Raw genomic sequence first — 23,287 nt, 5'->3', positions numbered from 1 at the left:
CACAAACGACTATAAAAAGCACATGAATGAGCCACACTGTTGCACTGGATCACATGTTTCTTCATTACCATGAACGCACTGATTATTTTGACTCGATCCCACATACAGCATCCTGCTGCTATGGATTCTTACAAGAGCAACAAATGTGTATTAATCTGTATCTGAAAATAGTCCCCAACAGATGCACCATTGTTAAAAGCTTCAGTGCCCGGGCCATTGTTTTTATTTTAAGAAGTGAAACATAATATTTTATTATATATGACATGGATATAGTAGATGTGAATAGGCTTGGGGCTGACAAGCAGACACGCTGGGGAAGACAGAATATATTGAGGGGTGGACTAACACATTGGTTTTGTTCTTTAGGATTTGTGGAAAATAACAGAATTGTAGAATATTTCCCCCCTTATTCTTTATCGGGCGTCTGTCTGCTCGTGTTGTTTTCCCTTCAGGACGTTTTGGAAGTGTCGCCACATTCTCATATCTCTTCAATTACTTTGGTTAGCACGACGTGAACATAACAAACGAAACTCTGTAAACAAGACCTGCAATCATTCTTTAATCGTGATGATACTCAACAGAAATGTATTCTTTCAAACCCATAAAAACCGCAAACAAGAGCTCAAAGCTCAACACTAAAAGCCGTATTAATCATCACTGAAAGTCACTGATTTGCAGGACGAGGCATTCGTTTCACTGCAGGTCCTCGTCGCTCCAGTAAGAACCTGTGTCCTGTTGTCTAAATGGCAAAATGATGGCAAACGTGGACGAACCGTCTGACTCTCCTTCCTGTGGGGAGCTTTGCTGAAAGTTAGAGGAGAGTGGGCGGAAAGTGGCCGGGCTCAAGTGCGGGTTTTTCATTGACTGATTGGTTATTTAAGATGTACCAGAGCTATTTATATAGTTGCCATGGCATCTGGCTCAGATGACGTGTGAACCGACGCAAGAACATTCCACCGAATTATTGTATTTTTTTTTTTCCCCTAATACACCTAACAGACAGAACAGGCGACTGAAATAAACGAAGGGGTTTTTACACACACACACACACACACACACACACACACACACACACACACACACACTCTAGATTGAAAGATTTGTGTGCCTTCATCCATAGTAATGAGTGAACATCTAACCAGTGGGCTCTGGAACCCATTAGCAAGGCAGCGTGGGAAGAAGCAGTGCACTATGGGAGAATGCCATGTATCTGTGTGTGGGGCTGTTGTCACGGCAACCCCTGTATCTTGTTAAATCTCTTGACAAGTCCGTCTCTCTGTTTGCACGTCGGTTATTCGAGCACCGCGATCGTCTCCCAAATGAGCAGCGTGTTTTCGTCTCACCATCGAGGGCCGGAGTGACCTTCACTCCCGACACTGCTGTGCAAACCGGAACATCAGATCTGAATCAGAAGTAATGAACGCTGGTAACCGCTGATCATTAATAACCAATGTGGGTGAACGCATCAAGAGAAAAGCAAGGAACAAAAACGGCAGCGCAGTACCGCCCACGCTGTATGATAAAGTCACCGTTGATCATACGTGATGATGTGATGCCAGCTAAGCTGAACGCTCGACACCAAGGGTGTCGCCAACACTTTAAAGTGAAATGCAAGCTTCTCCCAAATACATTTTAAAGTGTGCGTGTTGCAACTATATAGTGGTAGGGACGTGATCCAAGAAGCAATCCGACAGATGGCATGTTAGTAGAAATAGTTTGTCGGGATACAAATAGATAGATGTTGTTGGATATGAAGTGCCTTGATGGTATGGGCTTCAGTAAGAGAAGGAAGAGTCAGTGCCAGGTGTAGGTGTGTGTATAATCCACTTCTTAATATAGGCAGGATACAAAAAGATACAGTCAATTTCTTGGTATTTTTATATCAAAATTTAAGCTGATGCTGTAACTTCAGTTTCATAGTTTTTATTTTATTTTATTTTTCTCTTAGATGCCACCTTCTTCCCCGGTCGCTGTGCAGAGATCTTCGTCCGTGGAAAGAGCGTCGGGCGCCTCGGGGTCCTCCACCCAGACGTCATCAACCGATTCGAGCTGACCATGCCGTGCTCGGCCCTGGAGATGGACATCGAGCCCTTCCTGTGATTTCACCTTCCTATACCTAAACCCATACTCAAAAAAATACATAAGCATTTAGGGATTTGTGATGCTTAAATTTGTTAAAACGATTACAGCCTTTTGAAGTGTGCATGAAGTGCCTGGGGGAAACTAAAGGACCAGTCATTATGTGGAACAACTGTGTTTTGTATCAGTAACGAGGCTGTTTCTACTAAAGGCAGAAGAATTAACAAGGTTATTGTGTTTTTTGGTGTGAATAGCGTGCTTCACTCTGTGGGCCTGAACATGCATGCCTGGTCCTCATTTAGGTTAGTTGTGCCATGGGATTAGTGCATGGCAATTAAACCCAGTGACTCATTACGTGTTGCTTTGTTGCCTTGGTTCTTCCAGTGGCCACAGTGCTGAGATCACCCTCACGCATGACGTCCCCATGCAGGAAGTCATCAAGCACAAGTTTCCCACGCAGGAGGAACCCTCGCGGGCTCCGTGCACCGGCCCGACTTCCACAAACACTGTGTTCGGTGACGTGAGTGCAGCAGCTGGCCTTGAAGCTCTCAGTGATTTTCTGGCAGATAAAAGCTACTTAGAGGGCTTTGCGCCATCCCAGGCTGACACGGCAGTGTTCAACGCCATCCCTTCCTCTCCCCCCTCCACCCTCTGCCACCTCCTGCGCTGGTATAACCACATCAAGTCCTTCCAGCGGGAAAGAGCCAGCCTGCCGCCAGCTAAGTGTCAGTTCGTCCTCCCAGCTACCACTAATGACGCCTGTGACGACGATGACGATATTGACCTATTTGGCTCAGACGACGACGCCGAGAAAGCCGAGGCGGATCGGATCAAGGAGCAGCGCATCGCAGATTACGCCGCCAAGAAGTCCAAGAAGCCAGCCCTGATCGCCAAGTCTTCCATCCTGCTCGACGTCAAGCCCTGGGACGATGAGACGGACATGGCCAAGGTGGAGGAGTGCGTCCGCAGCGTGGCCATGGACGGGCTGCTATGGGGGCAGTCCAAGCTGGTCCCGGTGGGCTACGGCATCAAGAAGCTCCAGATAGGATGCGTGGTGGAGGACGATAAAGTGGGCACGGATCTGCTGGAGGAAGCCATCACCGCCTTTGAGGAATATGTTCAGTCTGTGGATGTGGCTGCCTTCAATAAGATCTGAATCATACTGACACAGAGTACTGAATGGTACTGATCCATCTGATGTCTGCTGGTCTCGGCTTAAGATGGGCGATGTCATCTGAAACACACTATTCCAACGTCCATGTAATACAATAACCTCAGGAGGTAGACATGATTCAGACATCAAATAAAGCCATTCTTGCTTTTGAATTTCTAGCTTTTGAATCCTTTGTTTTGCATCTCATCTGGTGACAAGCGCAGACTTCGCCCGTATATGCTGACGTCTCGCTGTCGACTCACAGGAAGTGTTGCAGCTTCCCATAAGAACGGGCTCTGTGCCAGATAACACGCTGTCTTGTAAATGAAGTCTGACAGGTGCTCCGGCATTCCTTCAAACTCTACTGTAGCAAAGGGAGGTTAACTCTTTCACTGCTGCACCGCTCCTGAACACACAGTAAGCTGACCAACATGGTGGAGCAGATGGTCTCTTCTAACCGCCAAGTGGTATGACCTGGGGGACAGAGACGGGCGTCATTGAAAGCAATGAGCCAGGTTCCGTTTAAACTGGTTTGGCAGGATTTTCCTGGTCGGTTATGAGCATGTTGCTTCTGTACTACACTTCTCTGCCATAACGGTGTTGCAGCCTTGATGACGCAACTTAAATAATTATCAAACTGGGAAGTCGTAAAGAAAACGTCATCGCTACGTGAGCAAAACATTTAATTTGCTTTTGTTTCAGTTACACGCCGGGGAATCATTTCATTTATAGGTAACGTGTTAAAAAAATGTAATTTGATACACATTCAAATAAATATGAGGGGTTTTTTTTCAGTAAGTTAAGGTCATTGAACGTCAGTTTTATGGTAATGTCATAGCAGCTGCAGCAGAATGAAGACTCTGTTGACTACTATAGAATTAACAAGTCCAACTGCCGTGTATGTGACGAACTTGTACGGCACTTCGATCTCTCTCCTCCTTCTGGCGCCTTCCTCATTGTTGGGCACTCCGTACCACCAATACAACATCCGTAGGCTCAGTGTTTTCACCACCTGCCGAGTTCCCACTAATGCTGCGGCTCCCACAAGGAGGCGGGCACCACCTACTGCCAGTGTGTTTGCCGTCAGAGCGGGCAAGGGCACCGGTAGCGGCCCCTGGGGCTCGAAAGTCTGGCCCAGCTGCTCGTTCACCCAGTATCCCACGGAGGACCCGGCCCCCGCTCCTAGGATGGTGGTCGTATCCCCCCGTGTGGTGCTGTAGTGGTCCAGCTCTGGGTACGCGTAGCTGAGGAAGAGGGGCAGCGACAACGCCACGATGGGGGAGACGCTGCTGGTGAGCTGGAGACGGTCGAAGGTTTCCCAGTACGGGTAGGTGAGGAACAGGAGGCCGGCTGAGATTAAAGCACCGCAGATCACGTCCTGAAAGCAGAATAACGACAATGTTTCTCCAGAAACGCTGAAACAATACCTCCAAATGCATTTAATCACTCCGTTTCCTGTCTCTGTGCCAAGCCAACTGACTGCTGGCTTTAGGTTAATCATATTATTATGATGTCAACATTTTCAAAGGGAAGATGACATAAAGCGCCGTTTTTTTTGAGAAGCTTGGCTCATAGCCTCAGACGTTTTAACCAGACAGGGATATGAATTATGAATCCACTGTCGAGCTTGAATGTTTTATGCTGATGCTGTAGTGTGTGTGTGTGTGTGTGTGTGTGTGTGTGTGTGTGTGTGTGTGTGTGTGTGTGTGTGTGTGTGTGTGTGTGTGTGTGTGTGTGTGTGTGTGTGTGTGTGTGTGTGTGTGTGTGTGTGTGTGTGTGTGTGTGTGTGTGTGTGTGTGTGTGTGTGTGTGTTGGCAGGCTCACCAAAACCGAGTGCATGCCAGTGTAGAGGCGGCTCAGACACACCAAAGACGACAGCGTCAGGGCGATCAGGAGACCCAGCTCGAACTGAAACTGGGACACAAACACACTTGCTATCACCAACCATCACAGCATCTGACGTGTAGATACTTCTCTCTCTCTCTCACACACACACACACACACACACATACACACACACGACAACCACCACTCCCTGATGATAAAAGATGAAATCTGTGAAAGTAGAATGTCATGCATACTTTTTTAAAATCCCCCCCCCTCCTCTTTTTCCTGTTAGCTAGAGATCAAATCATCCATTCGTCAATCCTCTGATGTAACTCCTCCGTCTGCCACTTGTCCATTCTGACGGCTTGACGTACTGCCGGTCATCAAGTCGCGGTTCCTTTCTTCCTCTACTGTCCCTCCATCCTCTCTCCCCTCCCTCCTTTACCTACGGCGGCAGGTTTTGTTCCCCCCTCCATTTCAATAACAGTGAGAAGAGAGGCCTTGTGTATTCATTTACCTCCTCCTCCCCTCCTGTGCCCCCCCTCCTCCTCTCCTCCTCTTTGCCTTTTTTCCTGTGTCTTTTCCTGTCTTTTGCAGCTGGAAGCCTATTCACTGGTAGTTCATGAAGAGAGGGGTTTTTTTAGGGTTTTTTGAATGGCCACAAAGGATGCCGGGGACAGGAGGGGGTCACTCAGTGATTGACTGTCGTGACCTCCGACCTGCTCCGGGAACTGGCCGAGCTGCCCCGAGGCCTTGTGGCTATTCAGGAGCCTCTGCAACAGCCCGCTACTCATCTATAGCAATGCACGCTCTTTTCTGTTTAGGGGGAGTTCAGGGGAATTTCAGGCCACGGTTAAGTGCTCTACTGTACACAGGGTGTCTCCTGGGTAATTTCTCTGATGTTGAGAAGGGCAGTGCGATGAAAAGTTAAGGCAACATAGCTGAAGAGATGTGAATTCACAAATCAGGCTGACAGCTGCGGAGGCTGTAAACCAGGATTCAGCATCGTTATAAGACGGGTCTCGATTGAGACGGCCGACGACTAAGCCACAGAGTGTTTTATTGACTTTGCAGCCGAGTGGGACTGATAAAGAAGGGAAGAGTCAGGAGGAGGAGGAGGAGGAGACGAGGGACTGACAGTCATTGACTCAGTCGAGTCCATCGGAAGACCAAACAGCGGCCCGGGTGTGGCCGCTGGTGACTGATGATGACTGCTGGCTCCGCCCCTCCCTGCCCATTGTCCAACAGCTCAGTCGGGACTCTGATGGACAGCGGGGCCACTCCCTTCCTCCCACTCAGCTGCCAGCGAGCCGGCTGCTATCCACAGGCTCCCGGTGCCTCGAGCCGCCTCGCACTAAACACTTGAGAAGCGGCTTTCATTAGGATGGGCTCATCTAACACTAACTGGGGCCTCGCTAATCCATGCAATTCAAAGGGCAATTTAATAGCACAGTTAATGACATGCCTATTGTCACAATTATGTTTCAACATCTAACGGCTCTAACCATGCACAAGCTCATTTGCAGTCAGCAGTGGCAGTGATATCATTTGTCACAGGAATGAGTAGTGTCGCCATCGCCGACTCGGTCATAATATCAGAGTCGCCAATCAAGAAACGATGTACAGTAATTGCCGTCTCTAAATATCTGACCGGTGAAGCTTGTTGAAGAAATATTCTCTGCCCCTTGGATATTACTGTTTAATATCACAGCATCTCATGGGACAATAATAGTGTTATATTTCCATAATCAGTCACAGGAGAGATTATAGATTTTAATTGAAAGAAAACATAACTAATCATGTCAAAGCTAATAATATAACGTCAAAGGTCCACTTGTTAGCTTTTCTTATTTGCTTTTTCTTATGTCTTCTTCAGCAAATGGACCTGGATTAGAGATCCAACCTATGATCTATGTCAGCCCTGTTTCCTTAAATATCATGTTTCCGAAACTGCATTGACTCATTCAACAAATGAGTCTGTGGGAGTCCACATACACAGGACTTTCACTCAGGAGACAGCTCTTCTGTCTTTCAATTTCAGAGTTTTAAGCCGAACTATTAGGTTTTTATTTTTTTTTACAAAACCGACTATGTAGTTTTGTTGCCTAAACCTAAGGTAGGTTAGTAGTGTAACATTAAACATGTGTGAGAGTGTTGCCTATATATGGAACTATGGTCACATGAGGTGGTTTAACATTGGTGTTTGGCATTGGATGCCGATAGTCTCCTGTTAGGACAGGCGTGTCCGATCATATCCAAGAAGGGCCGGTGTGGGTGCAGGTTTTTGTTTTAGCCCAGCACTCAGACACCTGATTCAACCATGGTCTTCAATCAAGACCTTGATGAGTTGGATCATATGAGGTAGTGCTGAGCTAAATCATAAAACCTGCACCCACACCGGCCCTTCTTGGATACGATTGGACATGCCTGTAGGGTTATGGCTTAATCTCCCTTGTGTTTCCTGTTTCCCCTCCCTCGTGTCTCCTGTCTGTGTCTGCTGGGCGTGTCCTCCTGGTTACCTCCTCCTGCCTGTCCTCCTGACTGCCAGCAGCAGCTGAACCCACACACCTCCACTTCATCAACAATCAAGCCCCCCTGCAGTAAAAACCCCGGCCCGGACATCCGGACCCCAGGTACGGTAGCTCATAACTGCTAAGAGCACTTGTGTGGCGGTTTTACAGTATTTAATCAGCGATGCTCACCTGTATCCTGGACGGAGCGCTTAGTAAAACTGTGAAGGAGATAGCGGTGGCGGCCATGGCGTGGGTGGAGGGCAGCCCGTATTCAGCGTCGACACGCATCTCCAGCTTGACCACAGGGGGGCAGCGGGGCCGGGGCAGCTTCAGCACATCTTTCATCACCTGGCCGATGTACATCACCAACTGTGAGAGGAGAGAGGAGGCGTGTCTCTCAGAATCAGGGTCCCGCCAAATATAATCAAATATATTTAAATGGAATTTTTAGGAAAACATACGGAATTGACAAAAAAATCCTCTTTTTTCAAACATGAATTCTGTTTGAATAATACTATGTGCATAAGAACCATTATTTTATCTTTCTGTTGCACCACTGGACCCCAGTTAAATAATGTAGATAATTTAAATAGTCTTCATACAATATAGATGTATCATCTATGCCTGACATGTAGAAGTCGACAGCATCATTTCAATTAAGGGCTTAACATATCAAAAAGGGCTACATAAACATACAGCAGCGAGCTGGCCACAAAAGCAGAAATTAGAGATGGAGGAATATGGTGATAAAATAATGAGTAGAGGAAGCAAAGTCCTGATCAGGCTGTGCTCTAAAACTAACCACGCGGCCTTATAAATAAGTAATCCCCATTCCCACTCAACAAAAAAGAACTGTACAGGAGTGAAGGCCCGGCCTGGTGTAAAGTGCAGATGCTGCAGTCGTACAGAAACCAAATCTATTGCAAGAAACTAAGAATTGAAGAAGGCCGAGTTTGCTGACACGGCGTCTTGAGCTGGCGGGGTCAGACAGAGGACTGTTGGTACAAGGTGTGTGTGTGTGTGTGTGTGTGTGTGTGGAGGGGGGGTATCAGTATTGGTGTGTGTGTGTGTGTGTCCTGCCAAATGTGCTGCCTATTCTCTTTCATGAGATCCCCAGGCAGCCTGCTCCCGCTCCAGGTTTATTTAAAGCTCTGCCTTGTATATTTAATGAACGGCTGTCTTAGAGAGGAGCGGGTTGAGGGGGGGGTTGGGGGATCCAGAAAGACGCTAATGTGTGTGTTTAAGGAGGAGAATGGAGAGGTTGTAATTACCATCCCTACTGACGCCGTTATCAGTGTCGTGTGTGTGTGTGTCACGCTTGTTGCCATGGCGAATGAGATATGAAAGTATGTCCGCTGACCCGCTGCTAGTGGAGCCACTAGAGGACCTATGAGAGGCACACATGTAGGTGACAGATGAGAAGACGGAGTACAGAGAGTGACAAAAGAAATATGCGAACATTTGTAACCCTCGGGTGTTAAAAGGCTGCACTGAAGAGTGGAAGCCGAGATTGGACATGCAACCATGAAACCTACAGATGCAGGCTTATTGTTTCTATCTATTCAGGCACAAGAGCATTGGAGTCCAATGCTGATGCTGGGGCGATAAAGCCTGCCTCGCAGTCATCCCACCGGTGGAGGAGGTCGATGGCAGGGCTCAGTGTGACTGAGATGATGATATGAGATATTTGTGCAGTAAGGACAGAGCTTGAGCTGGCCCTTTGAGCTGAGGTTCTAGCATCAGGACTGGGAGCAGGGGGAAATGGCTAGCCCTCAAAGCCTGCAGGAAGAGTGCTGGACTTGGAAGCAGATTTGTCATAGAGGCCAAATGGTGGAATTACACTTTCCAGGTCTGTCATTTTGCCATTGGGCAAAAATCCTTTTCATGTGGAAGGAGACATCCGTTCTTCAGCAGATCAACTTACCAGTATAAGCAAGTGCTTCCTCATTTAAATAATGAGATCTTCAACACTAAAAGCCAAATCAGAGTTATTGTCCTTTCTCAGCCTGGGAGGCGGGGTTAAAGGATCTATGGCGTCGGATCTATGGGCAGTGCGGAAAGACGCCGGAAGATCCGGACATTTTATACTCAGAAGTTATACTCAGACACTGTCTCCAGTTCTTTTTATAAATCCATGGCATAATTTTAGGTTCACAAAACTCCCCGTGAAAAACACAAATGTGGCATTTTTATATTTTGGTTTGTGTAAGAGCAAAGATGTGATGAGCTTTAAATGTAATTGGTATCCTTTTTTTTTAATCTTTGGAGTCAGGCCAGCAGTTTCTTCCTGCTTTTAGTGTTGGTGTTAAGCTAATAGCCTCCAGTCTCTAGCTCCATACTCATGGCCTGGATAAATAAGGGAGGGAATGCAATGAAACATTCTCACAACAATGTCTAAATTGTCCCTTCCCATCTCCCTCTCTGCTTTTGCATGAATAATAAAAAGTTAATTCTTCCAATATTTGCATCTACCTACACTGCGTCTGTCACACATTCACCCAGGCAGAATGAGTGTCACCGCCAAGTGGACAATAAACAAAAGGGCCGACAATGGTGAACCCGCTCAGCACGTCTGACTCCATGCATTCCCCATGACTGTGTATTCATACAACAAGCCATACTGTGTGCACATCATCCACAGTGCTCCCCCCCTCCCCTTCCCTCCCCCATCCCCTCCCCCGGCCTTCACACAATGAATCTGCCTACCAGTTCAAGTGCTCGCATGATACGATACCCTCGCCTCAGCCCCCCGGCACACCATCAACAACAACATCAGATTCAACCGCCTCATGAGCCAGTGTCTCTTTGTGCAAGTCACATCAAAGGACTGACCCAGGGACAGTCTGGTCACATTGAGGGAAGAGTTAAAGACAGGTCAAGACACGCACTCAGACGGAGAGCTGTGCCCGGGTGTGCGTGTTTCCTCGTGAATAAGTGTATTGATCGAGGCCGCCAGCGCAGCTTTGGACTTTGATCTGTCAACATGTGGATGAGTGTGTGTGTGTGTGTGGGCAAGAGTGTACCGGTCACTGTCTGTTTGGAGAAACCACACGAGATGTTTGTTTTGTCCGTTGCTGATTTGATTGCTGGTTCATATTTGTGTGATGCGTGGCCGCCCAGTTACCACAACCGTACTGGTTATTAAAGGTGTGCTGATATAATTACATTTTGGAGAGAGCTACTCTCCAACACTGTTGATTATAAATGACCCATATACACAAAACGGCAACATGTCTGAGTGACTCCTCGCCCTATAAATCTCTTAGGTTGTAATAGTAGATCCACCAAACCCTTAAATAACTGTAGAACTCATCAGTAGTACATAATAGCGGTCCATTTGTACTATGGGCATTTTGGGAGTCATTCTGCTGCCTGCTCTCACGGACCAAGAAGATTTTTTTTTTTTTTGCAGATATGTAAGTGTTCCTCTATAATATCTCCACAGCATGTTTTTTTCATGCATTTTACTACAGCTTTAATAAGGCAGGAGAATCATTTCTTCTGGGTTTAAAGTCATTGACTTACACTCCTCTTGTTTTCTTACAAACAATAAAAAGAATATGCTAATTATAATATGATACAAATTTAGCAAGTGTTAGCAACCTAACATCCTAAAGTAAGGTTGTGAACATTGACGACCCCAATAGTGCAAAAAATGTCCCATTTGTCTCACAGCTTGTCATCCCAACACAAACACCAAAAATACAATTGTTGCCCAATGCAACAAACAGAAGCACATGGCTAATTATACAGGATGATGTCACCACACCTTCCCAGGTGCACTAACCCTAACCAACCCAACCAACGGAGGCATCAGAGGCAAAGAAATGGGTGGCAAAATAATTGCCCCATTACCTGCAGGCTGAACATCAACGGTGTGATTATTTGGTGACTGGATCGGAGGACTTCACATATGACACTCACACTTTTATCGACCGACTGTCCACACCAACTGATCCAGCCTCAAACAGACCTAGTCTAACTCGGTTAATATTTATCTTTATCAATGGTTCTTATTTGTTTTGGTTATATTCAACCACTTTGTGACGGACAAATGCTGAGTTATGATGCCAGTACAAACAGCAGTGACCGCAGTCTTGTTTGTAGTGATCACTGCAGGGTCACGCTGTTATGTGACAAGTCTTTTTATTCATAGAAGTTTTGTGGGAATAGAGTGAGTTATCGTGATTGAACGTTGACCATCGTCTGCCAGCATTACGTCAAAACTTCACACGCAGCTGCTCTCTGAACATTCTCTAGTTATCCACGTCATGATGCATGCCCTCTACGTACCACTTGAGATCTGCACCATTTGCATAACACTATGCTATACACAACACGGCAATGTAATTCATGACCATATGGTTAATGACAGTTGTTGTTTTCTAAGTCAACCAAAGTCACCCTGCAAGTAAAGGCAACAGGGAGTAGTGAGCAGCACAGGGGACATGTGTGTGTAATGACTTTGTGTGTGTGTATGTGTCAGTGTCAGTCACGGGCCTGCAATGTGTTTGCTCATGCATACAAGCCTTAGTTTGCATGATGGGTGTATGTGCACACTCCTCCTGAACCTTCAGATACCTCCACCAGCAAAATGGCAGGGTGCTGTTAGAAGTTGGAAGTGAGGGGTGATGCGCCCCGAGGGCCGAAAGACCAAATGGAGAGAAAGCTCGGCTGATGAGGCCAATAAAACTCTCTGCCGGTAGACTAGGGGGAGGAGAACAGAGCGAGGCTGGTAATGTCTAACTAGAGGGAGGGCAACAAGTGTGTATTAGCGGGTGAGGCGGGGGTGTGTGAGCATGTGTGTGTTGGTGTTTATGTGAGTTTGAAAGGAGTTCAAACGGGGGGCCTGGTGAAGCCAGGATGCCAGAAGAATCGTGTCTCTTCCCCTGGAAGGGGGGGGGCCAAACAAGGGGTTCAGACACAGGGCACCCACCGAGTGCCCGGGGGCGGGGACACAAAGGGCACAACAACACACTGCCGAGTGCAGGACCGAGGGTGTATGGCTGACTGTGTGTCTCTGGAAGTGTCACATGCATTCCCCCTGGGATCGTTTTCAGGCTCGTCTCGTCCTGATGTGCCGCACGCTGTCAGAACAGCCATCTAAAGAAGGGGAAATCCTAGCAGTGGTTTTCCCACTAATGTGTCCCCATGTGTGGCCTCTCATCATGTCATGAGACCCGGTCAGGCTGGCCCCACCAGTGCCCCCCCACCCCGCCAGGCCTGGGGATATATGAACATGATGGTGTCAGAGACGGGTCACTGGAAGGCAGAGAGGGGTGAAAGGTTGAAAGGTGAAGAGAGGAAGATGAAGAGCGGAGAGAAAAGAGGTGGCATTGTGGAGCGAACGCGACGACTCTGGCCTCTGACTTACAGTCCACATGTTGACGAGGCGGCGGCACAGGAACGGGTCCAGGTTCCAGTGTATGCAAGGCAGACAGGTGATGTAGAACATTTCGTGCCCCAGGCCTGCCGAGAACAGGAAGAGGAAGTGAAGTGGCCAGTTCCTAACCTCGTACTGGGGCGTCCCGCAGGCCTGCAGAGATTAAACACAAACGAGATGAAATGACCAGGTGTCAATCTGATCTCAGGATGACTTTACGATGTTTTGGTTTCTCAGAAACATGTTTCCTAACTACATTTACGGAAAAATCCAGAGGATAGGAATTTAGGGATTTCCCAAGTTAGTCACCCATAATTATTAAATTGACCTGCATTCTTTTGTGTTTTCCTGCTGGTGACAGGAAGGCAGCTGCTTATATTACATATTGGCCAACAAGCCAGAGCATTCTTATCAAAGATACGAGCAGCCGGGTGCACATTCTCAACATAAGATAGCATGACAGGATGAGTGCCGACGCCAGAATCACATTGACAGTTGGGATTTCTTAGGATACGATAGGAGGTCAGGACACAGCCGTTAGTTTAAGATAGGACAAGCAGTTAGGACAATTTTCTGTAATATGGTATCAGATCAGATTCTTCATCATATCATTTCATTATTTATAGCAGCCAGTTTGTCTAAATGGATTGGACTTAAATAGTCAAAGAAGCACATGACCAAATACCAAGAAAAAATGAGTATTTCACTTTAACGATGGGGCAAACAAGTGGTCATCACAGTCCAAAAATGCTGGATCTGACAGCCCTAGTTCTAATTTTCAGAAATATATGAATACACATGAAAACAATGCACCCTAAAGAAGCTCCATTTACTGTTATCAAGGAATCCTAAACATATAGAGTAGAATGTAACTTTGTTGTTCATCTTCGCCTTATTAATAGCCTGAATGAATCGCATGAAAGCAGGGAGACCCAGAAGAATGTAAACACCCGCAGCAGCACGTAATTGTCCCGAGGATCCCGTGTCTGCTACAGACACCCAGACAAACGAGAAAAGCCAGTCACCGTTCGCTTTGCATAGCATTTAAATACATGATGATCCTGCGTCTCGAAACTAGTTGCATGTGTAACTCTTATTTCCCAGGTTTAAAGAACCCCCAAATGTGTCCTCATCAAACTTATAGGCGCTCCAGTGGAAAAGTTGTGTTTGTATTAAAACGACGTTTTTAATAAACGACTAACCCCAACGGCACAGCCATTCTCCTCGTATTTATAGTTGGAATTCTTATCCTGGGGGTCCCGTCTCCCCTCGGCGCGGACCGGGCTCCCAGGCGGAGCGCGCGTCTTCCTCCCACGGCTTCCGTCGTGATGCGCGTCTTCGACTAGGAAGAGTCCGCATCGCCTCTGGAACCGGGCCACGAGTTCCGAGTCATGGAGATAAGCCAGGACCTGCCGCATGTCAGGCGAACGAGACGGGAGTGCGGGAGAGGTGCAATGGAGGGTGATCTCCGGGGTTGGCCCCGGCAGGTTGCAGGTGCGGCTGCTGCGCGCGTCAGGTGTGGCCACAGTGGGGGGGCGGGGCTAGAGGGTAGCCGAACAGGTATAGTCTGTCCGACCTTTGCATTGGTGAGAGACATAAGCAACATGTTGCAAGAGAGAGAGAGAGTGGGAAGCTCATGATAAACAGGCTGATGTGGGATTCAATAACATTACAAATGACAACTGACCAGAACCAAAGAACAGGCCTACACAAGAGACTGCATTACTCAAATATGATTCTCCATCACCAGCAGCTTCATCCCCATCACCGTGGTCATATGGATGAACTTGGATGTTGAATGCTCCGTTAATACAGAGCCAGTCTCTCGCTGACAGAGGTCCAGTCATTTCTAAAGAGGTCGCTGGAGATGCAGATTTCTTATTCATAGCTCACCACAAACTCTGCAAATTGGACCATTTGAGAATGAGGAGTGATTCAGTGATCCACTGTGTCTCCCAGACATCAGCTTTCAAGTTTCCTGGGTTTCACGAGGCTTCATGTGTGTCTACAAAGGGGGACCGTGTCAAAGTTCACGACCCCTTAATTGAGAACTGTATTCCTCCTCTTCAGGGGACTGTCGTCTTCACTCACTCGTCACGTCGGCACTATCGCTTAAGTCTTATGAACAGCATGACTACCACCATTCAATAACATCATGTAACACCAATCGAACGGTTGACCCCCCCCTTGACCCGTTGTAAAAATGTCACGTCGGGACTTATGGGTTGGAAGAACACGTTTGATAGTTTGGCCTCAGAGATGTAAATAGAATGAATAAAACCCTAAGGATTTACGGCTGTCCACTTCAGATCAAATAACCTTGTACGGCGTACTGAAGAACAGTAACCTCTGGGTTTGGAGATGACTCGAACACCGTTCAATGGGACCTTTTGTGGCCATTTTCCCCGTGAAAGCATGCACTGTTGAAAGTGCATGTGCAGTTTGGAGTAAATTATCTTGTCGCTTCATTTAGCGATTTGGACACGACTAGACTTGGAGGCAACAGAAGCAGCATTGAAACTGGGATTTTTGATTGATTGAAATGTAAGGTTTTTTTTTTTAATAGTGTGTTTCTTTGACAGTGTAAAGGTTCTACAACATTTAGAACCTAAATGAGGAAATAAATGATGTTTCTGACTTCATCAAATTAAATTATCTTAGAATAACACATTGTTCCACTCAATCCCCAAAATAATCACAGTGTGTTTGATGGTGATGATGGTGTGTTTAGATGCTGTTTTGTGGAAAGTCCCCCAGTTGACCAAATTACCGCATCCTGACATTTCCAACGTTATCTGAGTAAATCCACACCGACGAGAACAACAACAGTCTCTCCTCACGGGTCTTTCAGGACACTGTCTCCCCCCCTCCCTCTCTCTCTCCCCCCCTCCCTCTCTCTTTGTGGGATGCTCGGACTCTCAGGAAGGATGAGGAGTCACCGCCATTACATCATCTATTCCCACACAGCCGAGGCGCGGATCGAGAGCTTTTTTCTCTCTCCCTCTCCTCCTCTCCACACTTAACCGGAATCCCGATCGTTTCGACTCCGTAAATGACGCGATGGCGGTCGGCTCATAAATGAAACCAATTTAAAAACACGTCCACGCCGAGTGTCTGCGGGGGATGATGGCGCTCGGGTGAGCGGGGAGGAGGGAGGAGGAGGAGGGGGGGAGAGGAGGAGAGAGACGTGCGCCGTCATCAGCATCTGTCCGCCAGCTCCCTTTGTGTTCACCGGAGAAACGTGAATGGCGAAAGATGACATGGCAGAGGTAGACCTGGCGTCCGGCGGAGCGGGGGCCCCCGGCGGGGCCTCCTCGGCGTTCCCCTACGAGGAGTACGAGTGCAAGATCTGCTACAATTACTTCGACCTTGACCGCCGCGCTCCGAAGATCCTCGAGTGCCTGCACACGTTCTGCGAGGAGTGCCTGAACACGCTTCACCTCCGGGAGGAGCGGCCATGGCGCATCAGCTGCCCCGTCTGCCGCCACCGGACCCCGGTGCCGGACTACCGGATACAGAACCTGCCCAACAACACCAAGGTGACGGAGGACTTCCCGCTCTACATCGACTCGGACCCGCTGCCCCAGGACGCGCTGCCGCCGTACCCTCCCCCGCTGCACCCGGCTCTCGTCGCCCTCCGCCGCGAGGAGGCGTCGGGGACGTCCAGCGTCAGCCAGGCGACCGCGTCCACCACCGTGTCCACCGCCACGACCCTCTCGCAGGACTCGGTGCGCTACGACAGCTGCCAGAGCTGCAAGCGGGTGGCGCTGACCACCGGCTGCGTGTGCGTGATCTTCTCCTTCCTCTCCATGCTGGTGTTGCTCTTCATGGGCCTGATCTTCGTGCACAGCCACAGCATCCCGCCCTCGCCGGCGGGACCCATTTGCCTGTCGGTCGCCAGCATCCTGGCCATGTTCTCGGTGGTCGTCACGTGGCTCATCTGCTGGCTCAAGTACAGACCGGATCACGAGACGGGCCGCTCATCCGCCACCAGCAACTCCCGGAGAAACGCCTGACATGGCTGCTCGGCGCGGACTAACTCGGACTGATGGAGGCGTCGCGCCGCGGCTGTGTGATTATGTACATTATACTGTCTCCCTTTACTTTTTCTAGGATTCAATCTCGTCCGAAAATGGCATTTTTATCAGTATAGCAAACACCCAAAGGCCTTCATGTGGTTTGGAGCAATAGGCCGACGTGATCCTTGATAATCCCTTTCCTTCAAATCGTGCACTTGAACTGACAGGGCCAGCTGACTGGGCGTCTGCAGAAGGAACTTGTTGGGGGCCTTTGACCCCCAGGGGTGCTGGTCTCAGCTGTGGCTGATTTGATGACTGAATGTGAAGTGCTTATTTCCAGGGTTAGACCCCCCTATCCCCTCCCCCCACCCTATCCTGCATAAACGATATGCACATCCCACCATGCCACTCACTGTATAATAACTGTCCATGATGATCCACTCTTGAATCTCAACCAAGCACTAATGTATTGAACAGATCTTTGGCAACGTTCACTTCTGAGTTGATGGATTTAGGTCTTTTTGTTTTTTGATGGAGGCTTGTATGTTTTAGCAACCGTGTCCACAATCCAAACTGTAAATAGTCCACATGAGAAGCGGTGAGCGGTACTGGATAGGTGTCGGATACATCGCATGTGCTCGAACTTCTCCTAAAAGATGGCACTTTTTCTAATATCACCGTGAAGGCTTTTTTTTCCCTTTTCTCCGAAGGTGATCCGTAGAGACGGGGCTTGTGATTCTGACCCTGTTTGGCTACTTTTTGTGCATGCTCGGTCTGAAAGGTCAAGGCTTTTTATTCAACAGAAAAGATGTGACGTCCCTGACTCCTGTATACCTGCAACTTGTTGCTGAATGAAATCAAACTTCACTGTAGTCATGATCAGAGTGAAGCACGGCCTGCCGCACACTGGCCGCATCCAGCTGTGAGTGCAGGGATTTCCTCTTTCTGTCACATCATTTACACCGGAGGTTGAAAAACGTGGGGCTGCCTCCTAAATCGGCACTTTTTTTTATGCTTATGAAAGATGTAGGTCTTCTGAAGTGGAAGAGAGATACCTGCATATCTAAATATGTGTTAAACGGGTCAAACCCAGGCCACCGCTCAGTCTTCTTCCTTCAAAGTGTGAGAATCTATGAAGGCGAGTTTCTTGGCCCGGCCAGACACGCTGGACAACTTCTAAAAGCAGATATTTGGTGTCACTCTGGTTCCTCTCAGGAGTCATAATTACCTCCGGAAACTTAAAGAGCCCCATGAGCCAAATAGACATATAATAAAAACCTGCAGTATGTCGTTACTTCAGTACATGCACTCACAGAATGCAAATATTGAATTTCCTTCAACTAAAAACCCAATAACATCCCGTTTGTACATTTGTCCCCTTCAGAAAAACGAATAAAACCAAAAATGAACTTTAAAGTGAAACCAGCTTCAGACGACACAGCAAAAAAAGGCTGGAAGTTAAAGGCCCGTCAGTGGGCAAATGTAACATTATCAACATTACTGTGATCCGTTGGGTACATTCTGTGTGTAATCGTTGCTACAATCTATCTATTTATTTATTATTCTTGAAATATGGCAAAAAGAAGTGATTCCTTATTTGTGGTGCAGTGTGAGACCCTCATGTTGAATAATGAGCCCGTGTTGTGTTCTGGCTCTCTGATTTTTCCTCTCAGTTTTAGAATTTGGAGATGATTCGGACACAAACAGTGTCACCGAAGTATCGGTTCCTCTTGCACACTGGTGGGATCCCTACTGCAAACAAACAAACAAACAAACAGTTCACCATGATTCTTTGAAACCTCCACCGCCCCAATGTGATCGCTACGCTTGCTTCAATCTTCCTGCTACGCCTTTCCCCCCCCCCCAACTTTTGCACTTTCGCCCTCTTATTTGACACAAGTAACGGGGTGTACCTTTGTTAAACGTAAGCATATTGTATTTATTTCAGAGGACCTAGAAAATGTCGTTGGTTTTTAAATGAGAATCCGTGGTTGTTGTTTAAGTACCAAAAGTGTTTGCACAGAGAAATGTTCCGTAAGTGCTGTTTTACATGCATAAACACATTTCAGTAATAAAGGAAACGTGAATACTGACTGGATCCCATCTTTTGTCTCACACAGCTGATGGAGCAGCCTGTTGGGTTTTATCCTGCTCTTACATAATGACTGACTGTGATCCAACAAGTTGATCACATGTCCACACAAGTAAAACAAAAGTGTCTTTTTTTATTTTAGGAACCATGTTAAATATAAAATACAAGCCTGTTGACTGCTGGTGCTTGCAGGCTAGAGGGGGATCTGCTGTGTATCAAATAGGCCCCCTGCTGGTAGACAAAGAATGCTACATGCTATTTAAAAAACTATTTCCCTATGTGTCAACTTGATTGGATTCCTCATTGGAGTCTAGTTGTGTAAACGTCCGGTGTGCTGAAGCCTGATTAAAAGTAAATCATTTTTTTCAGTATGTTAATATCACAGCTGGCTGTTCACACAAGGCTTCCTTTTACATGTTTATGAGAAGTCATTCAGAATCAGGGTTTTCCCTCGTAAGCAAACAGATTAGATAAAAAGGTCAACGCCGACCAATCACCATTCAATTAACGACATGCATACTTCACATCAACTAGAGGTTTCATGCCCCGTAAATTAAAGCTGCTGCTCCTATTTTTTTTTATTTTTTTTTTAATTCCATGCCATGTGAAAAAGCCTCAGTGAACTGATCAGATCAGTGCTGCAGCAGCACCAAAACACTAAAGCCTATTGTATGGCAGCCGAGTTGTATTTTCCAATCAGCTACAGTTACACTGATTAGTGGGAAAGAGTTTGAGGCGAGGCCTTGCTTACAAATGAGCCGTGACAACAAACAAAGTGACATGAAGTGTTTTTTTTTTTTCCAGAGACGCCGGCCCTAATGGATCCCAATGCCTCTCATTAGACATTTAGCACATAACGGAACGACAACATACAACCTAGCATGTAGCATGGTGTATGTTAGATTTAGCAGAGGCTGCTAACTTGACTTTGTGTATTCGGGGTCCTACATTTTACGCTGTGTATTCAGGTTTGAGTAAAACGGAAGCAAGACTCAACAGAACTGCATTTAAAGTGCGTCAAGAGTCAGTAAATCATTCTATGCATTTAGTAGTCATATTGCATTTATGCATTTAGGAGGCAATGTGTCAAAAGCCTAATAGTTTGCTGTTATTTGCTTTATAATTGCCACTTTAATGCATTTCAGAGAAAGATATACTTTTTTTTACTCCACTAGTTATTTGACTCTATTACTAAGACTTTATACAGTTTATAAACTATGTATTGTTATAGATTAAACCACCCAACAGTAAATACAGTTAATAAGTAATAGTATTCCTGTAATATATATATAATATTCCAATAATAGTATAATTGAATTTGGGGCCATTTGACATCATGAGCACTTTTGCTTGTGATGCTTGAAGTCAATTTTATTGCTCTACAATGTAGTGCAGTACATTTAATTCAATAATATTACAATGCAGGACTCTAATGGATACCTTTTGCCTAAGTACACCTGTATATAAACAAAATTAACTTGGATAATAAATTAGTATAGATTTTATCATTGCAGATAAAAACATATAGAATAATGACGTCACTGCATATTAAACACAATAAAATATAGATCTCCCTCCTCGTTGCAGACTCAGTGTAAGTGTAAAACAAACAATTATGAATTAATAATGACAGCGCCCCCTTATCTCTGTGTGAATTATTACCGTAATAGATGGAAACGAATTGATTCGACAAATGTGTGTTTGTGAACGGCCTCCACGCAGAGCATGTGATGCAACTCATTTATTTCTCATCAAGCGAGATTTCTGACTTTGAATTTCATCCCCCGGTAATGGATTGGACACGGAGATTCAGTGTCGCCTTGAAAGAAAGGAGCCGAGGTATGCATCATGCCCTTCTCTGTTTTCCATTTGCCCCCTCTGTTTTTTCTCTCCCCTGCTTTCTCTTTGGCTGTAATATCCCATTTCAATAAGATCTCTGACACTCCCAAATGGTCACGTTCGTCGGCGTAAAGACTGATGGGTTCTCCCCTTTAAGGAATAAGTCAGTATTATACTAAACAAACATGACTAAATATCACTTGCAGACTAATAGTGTGGCCTTTATTCTCACACTCAGTCTGCTTCACACATGTAAAGCCCACGCGTTCACACTGGCCTGTGCTTGCCTGCACAAGCCCACTCCTTACATGATAATTAGCAGCGTATATCTGGTTTATTACAGATGTAAGCGTTTCCCTCTTCCCTGCCTTGAAGCCACGTACTTGCAGGATGCATCCATTGACGCATCCTTCGCCTGTAGATAATGACGTCCTCCTTAGCAGGTGAAAGACCCCCCGCCAGGCCCGCTTATTTTAAACCCCATTGTCCGCGCGCCTTTTTGACAGCAAAGTCAACATTTGAAGTGCGCTTTTTTTTTTTTTTTTTACCAAAGGAACAAAAAAGGCGAATGTTAATTCAAACCCACTTAACCTGTGGGGCGTCTCTTCCCCACGTTAATGGAGGGGAACGAGCCCACAGGTGAGAGGGCTGATCGGGGATCAGGTGCTGGGCCACCTTTTCACCTGGTTTTTGCATGACAGAGGAAGAAAACATATTTCCAACAGCACTCTCGAGCATTCTCAAGAATAGTTTCCCCTCTATTTGATCACACATAGATATTTGCTTGCTACTGTACACCACCTGTTCGACCCGAGGTCGGCCCAGCCGCTGCTACAATGGAGGAGTGATTACATTTGAATGGATCCAAACATCCTCTGATCAGGCATCGGGGCAAAGAATCGACTTTGATAGGGGTTTCGCCTTTCTTCGGCTGACGGACAGTGACGTAAAACGAGCTTTTTGTCTGATTCCAGCGCGCAGGAGCGGAACCTTTGCCTCGGTGATTGATCAGGGACTAAAGGACGCTGTGACCCAAGATACTAGAGGGCCCGTGACTAAACTTTAAAAGAAACAACTCCTAGCTCTCTCTTTCTTTTCTTTTTTTGTTGCTGTTGAGGTGACGATATTGATCATGAGACATTTGGGGATGTAAAATCCCGCCTCACTTCTCTCCGGTGGCGCAGAGCTAGACTGGCTTTACGGCCGCCCTGGCGTCGTGTCCTGCTGTGGCGTACGTCCCCCTTCAGACTGTTCTCGGCTGGCTGCTGCTCGGTCTGAAAACCCACAATAAATTCCTCGAGGTGCACACACTTTAGCACCATTTGTGTCATATATGAGGCCATGGGGTGGAAACAAATTAGGGGTCGTGTGCGATGGCGCACATTAGACAGTTTGCAGATGACATTACGCAATGATTCGTGACAAGATAGAGGGAACTCACCATTTCATTTTTTTTTTGTTTCTTATCCATTATGTGTAAAGGTCTGCCAAAGCAAAAGTCACACGTTAGTGATTATTGTTGAGTAAAGCTAGAATCCAGGTTTGGGTTCAGTTTAATTACAGAAGCAGGAGTGTGTGCATAATGACTATTTGATCGAGAAAACGTTGCTGGAAGTTTAATGCAATTTAAAACAACAAAACAATACTAATGCAATACTTATGATATTACATATGATATAATGTTCAGTTCTGGGGGGCATTGACATATTCTTGCTGTATTGGACTGAAAGTGTTTTCTAATATTTTGTCAGGCACACAAGCAATATGTCCCAATGAAAAGTTATAAAAATGTTTATTGTCTCTTGTATTGGATTGTATTACAATATTGGGTTAATTAGTGCATGTCAGCAGACTTGTCGTATATATCCATTATATCTGTTGTTATTATTTGTATTTTTAATTTTCTTTAGAATAGAATTACTTGTATTCATATTTGACTTTCGGGTTTCCATTTCATGTAACTTTTTGGCCCCCCCACTACATTTGTCTGAAAACTTCCTGTGCAGTAAAAAACACGCATCTCCAGATGTGTTGATTTTATGAATGCTTGTGATAAACTCAAGTGTTCCGTCACGGGTCGAGTAAATTATCATAAAGCTACATCAACTTATTTAAAAAGCCTTTTGATCTGATGGAAAACACAAATCCACACAGATGGAAACAACATTATTAATCTGCGTGTATATTTGACTTTTAATAGATTAAATACCCAACTGCATATAAACATGCGACACACACGTTAATGGAGCAGTAATAATATATAACATAATATTAGTAAAACACTGATAGGGAATATTTTATTGCATGACTTTTCATACTTGAAGTACAATTTGCTAACTTGCCTAATACAGTTTTGAATGCAGGGCTTTTAATTATGTCACA

General features: G+C 46.2%; 3 protein-coding genes across 4 annotated transcripts in view; 2 read left to right on the top strand and 1 right to left on the bottom strand.

Annotated features, from left to right (window-relative positions):
- Positions 1–23,287, top strand: part of farsb (phenylalanyl-tRNA synthetase subunit beta) — a 387,447-nt gene that overhangs the window by 9,651 nt on the left and 354,509 nt on the right. The window contains exons 17-18 of one of the 2 annotated variants that reach the window (XR_014597883.1): positions 1,949–2,096; positions 2,464–3,333. Coding sequence is in view for 1 of the 2 variants with exons in the window: in XM_084020121.1 (XP_083876247.1) it covers positions 1,949–2,096; positions 2,464–3,235 (920 nt within the window). In the remaining variant the exon portion in view is untranslated. Of the gene's footprint in view, positions 1–1,948; positions 2,097–2,463; positions 3,406–23,287 lie in introns of those variants that run through there. The other variant, XM_084020121.1, reaches the window with a different exon arrangement.
- Positions 3,899–14,489, bottom strand: sgpp2 (sphingosine-1-phosphate phosphatase 2). Its single transcript, XM_084020147.1, has 5 exons — positions 14,158–14,489; positions 12,947–13,108; positions 7,762–7,941; positions 5,057–5,146; positions 3,899–4,610 (listed from the first exon to the last, which is right to left on the bottom strand). Exons 1-5 carry the CDS (start codon positions 14,371–14,373, stop codon positions 4,065–4,067), a joined length of 1,194 nt encoding a protein of 397 aa, XP_083876273.1. The 5' UTR covers positions 14,374–14,489; the 3' UTR covers positions 3,899–4,064.
- rnf228 (ring finger protein 228) lies at positions 16,104–19,064 on the top strand. Its single transcript, XM_084019086.1, has one exon. The coding sequence runs from the start codon at positions 16,201–16,203 to the stop codon at positions 16,969–16,971; it is 771 nt and encodes a 256-aa protein (XP_083875212.1). The 5' UTR covers positions 16,104–16,200; the 3' UTR covers positions 16,972–19,064.

This window comes from Eutrigla gurnardus, assembly GCF_963514095.1.
Source record: "Eutrigla gurnardus genome assembly, chromosome: 10".
NCBI classification, from domain to species: Eukaryota; Metazoa; Chordata; class Actinopteri; order Perciformes; family Triglidae; genus Eutrigla; species Eutrigla gurnardus.
Note: the sequence above shows the minus strand (reverse complement) of the source record. Positions and strands in the feature narration are given on the sequence as shown.

Bases quoted from the DNA above. Each gene is read 5' to 3' on its own strand.
- sgpp2 (XM_084020147.1), bottom strand. From the start codon at position 14,373: ATGCGGCAGGTCCTGGCTTATCTCCATGACTCGGAACTCGTGGCCCGG. The intron at 7,942-12,946 runs GTAAGTCAGAGG...CTCCTCTCACAG, and splicing joins GCCTCGTCAACATGTGGACT to TTGGTGATGTACATCGGCCA. The intron at 5,147-7,761 runs GTGAGCATCGCT...TTTGTGTCCCAG, and splicing joins GCGCTCCGTCCAGGATACAG to TTTCAGTTCGAGCTGGGTCT.
- rnf228 (XM_084019086.1), top strand. From the start codon at position 16,201: ATGGCGAAAGATGACATGGCAGAGGTAGACCTGGCGTCCGGCGGAGCG.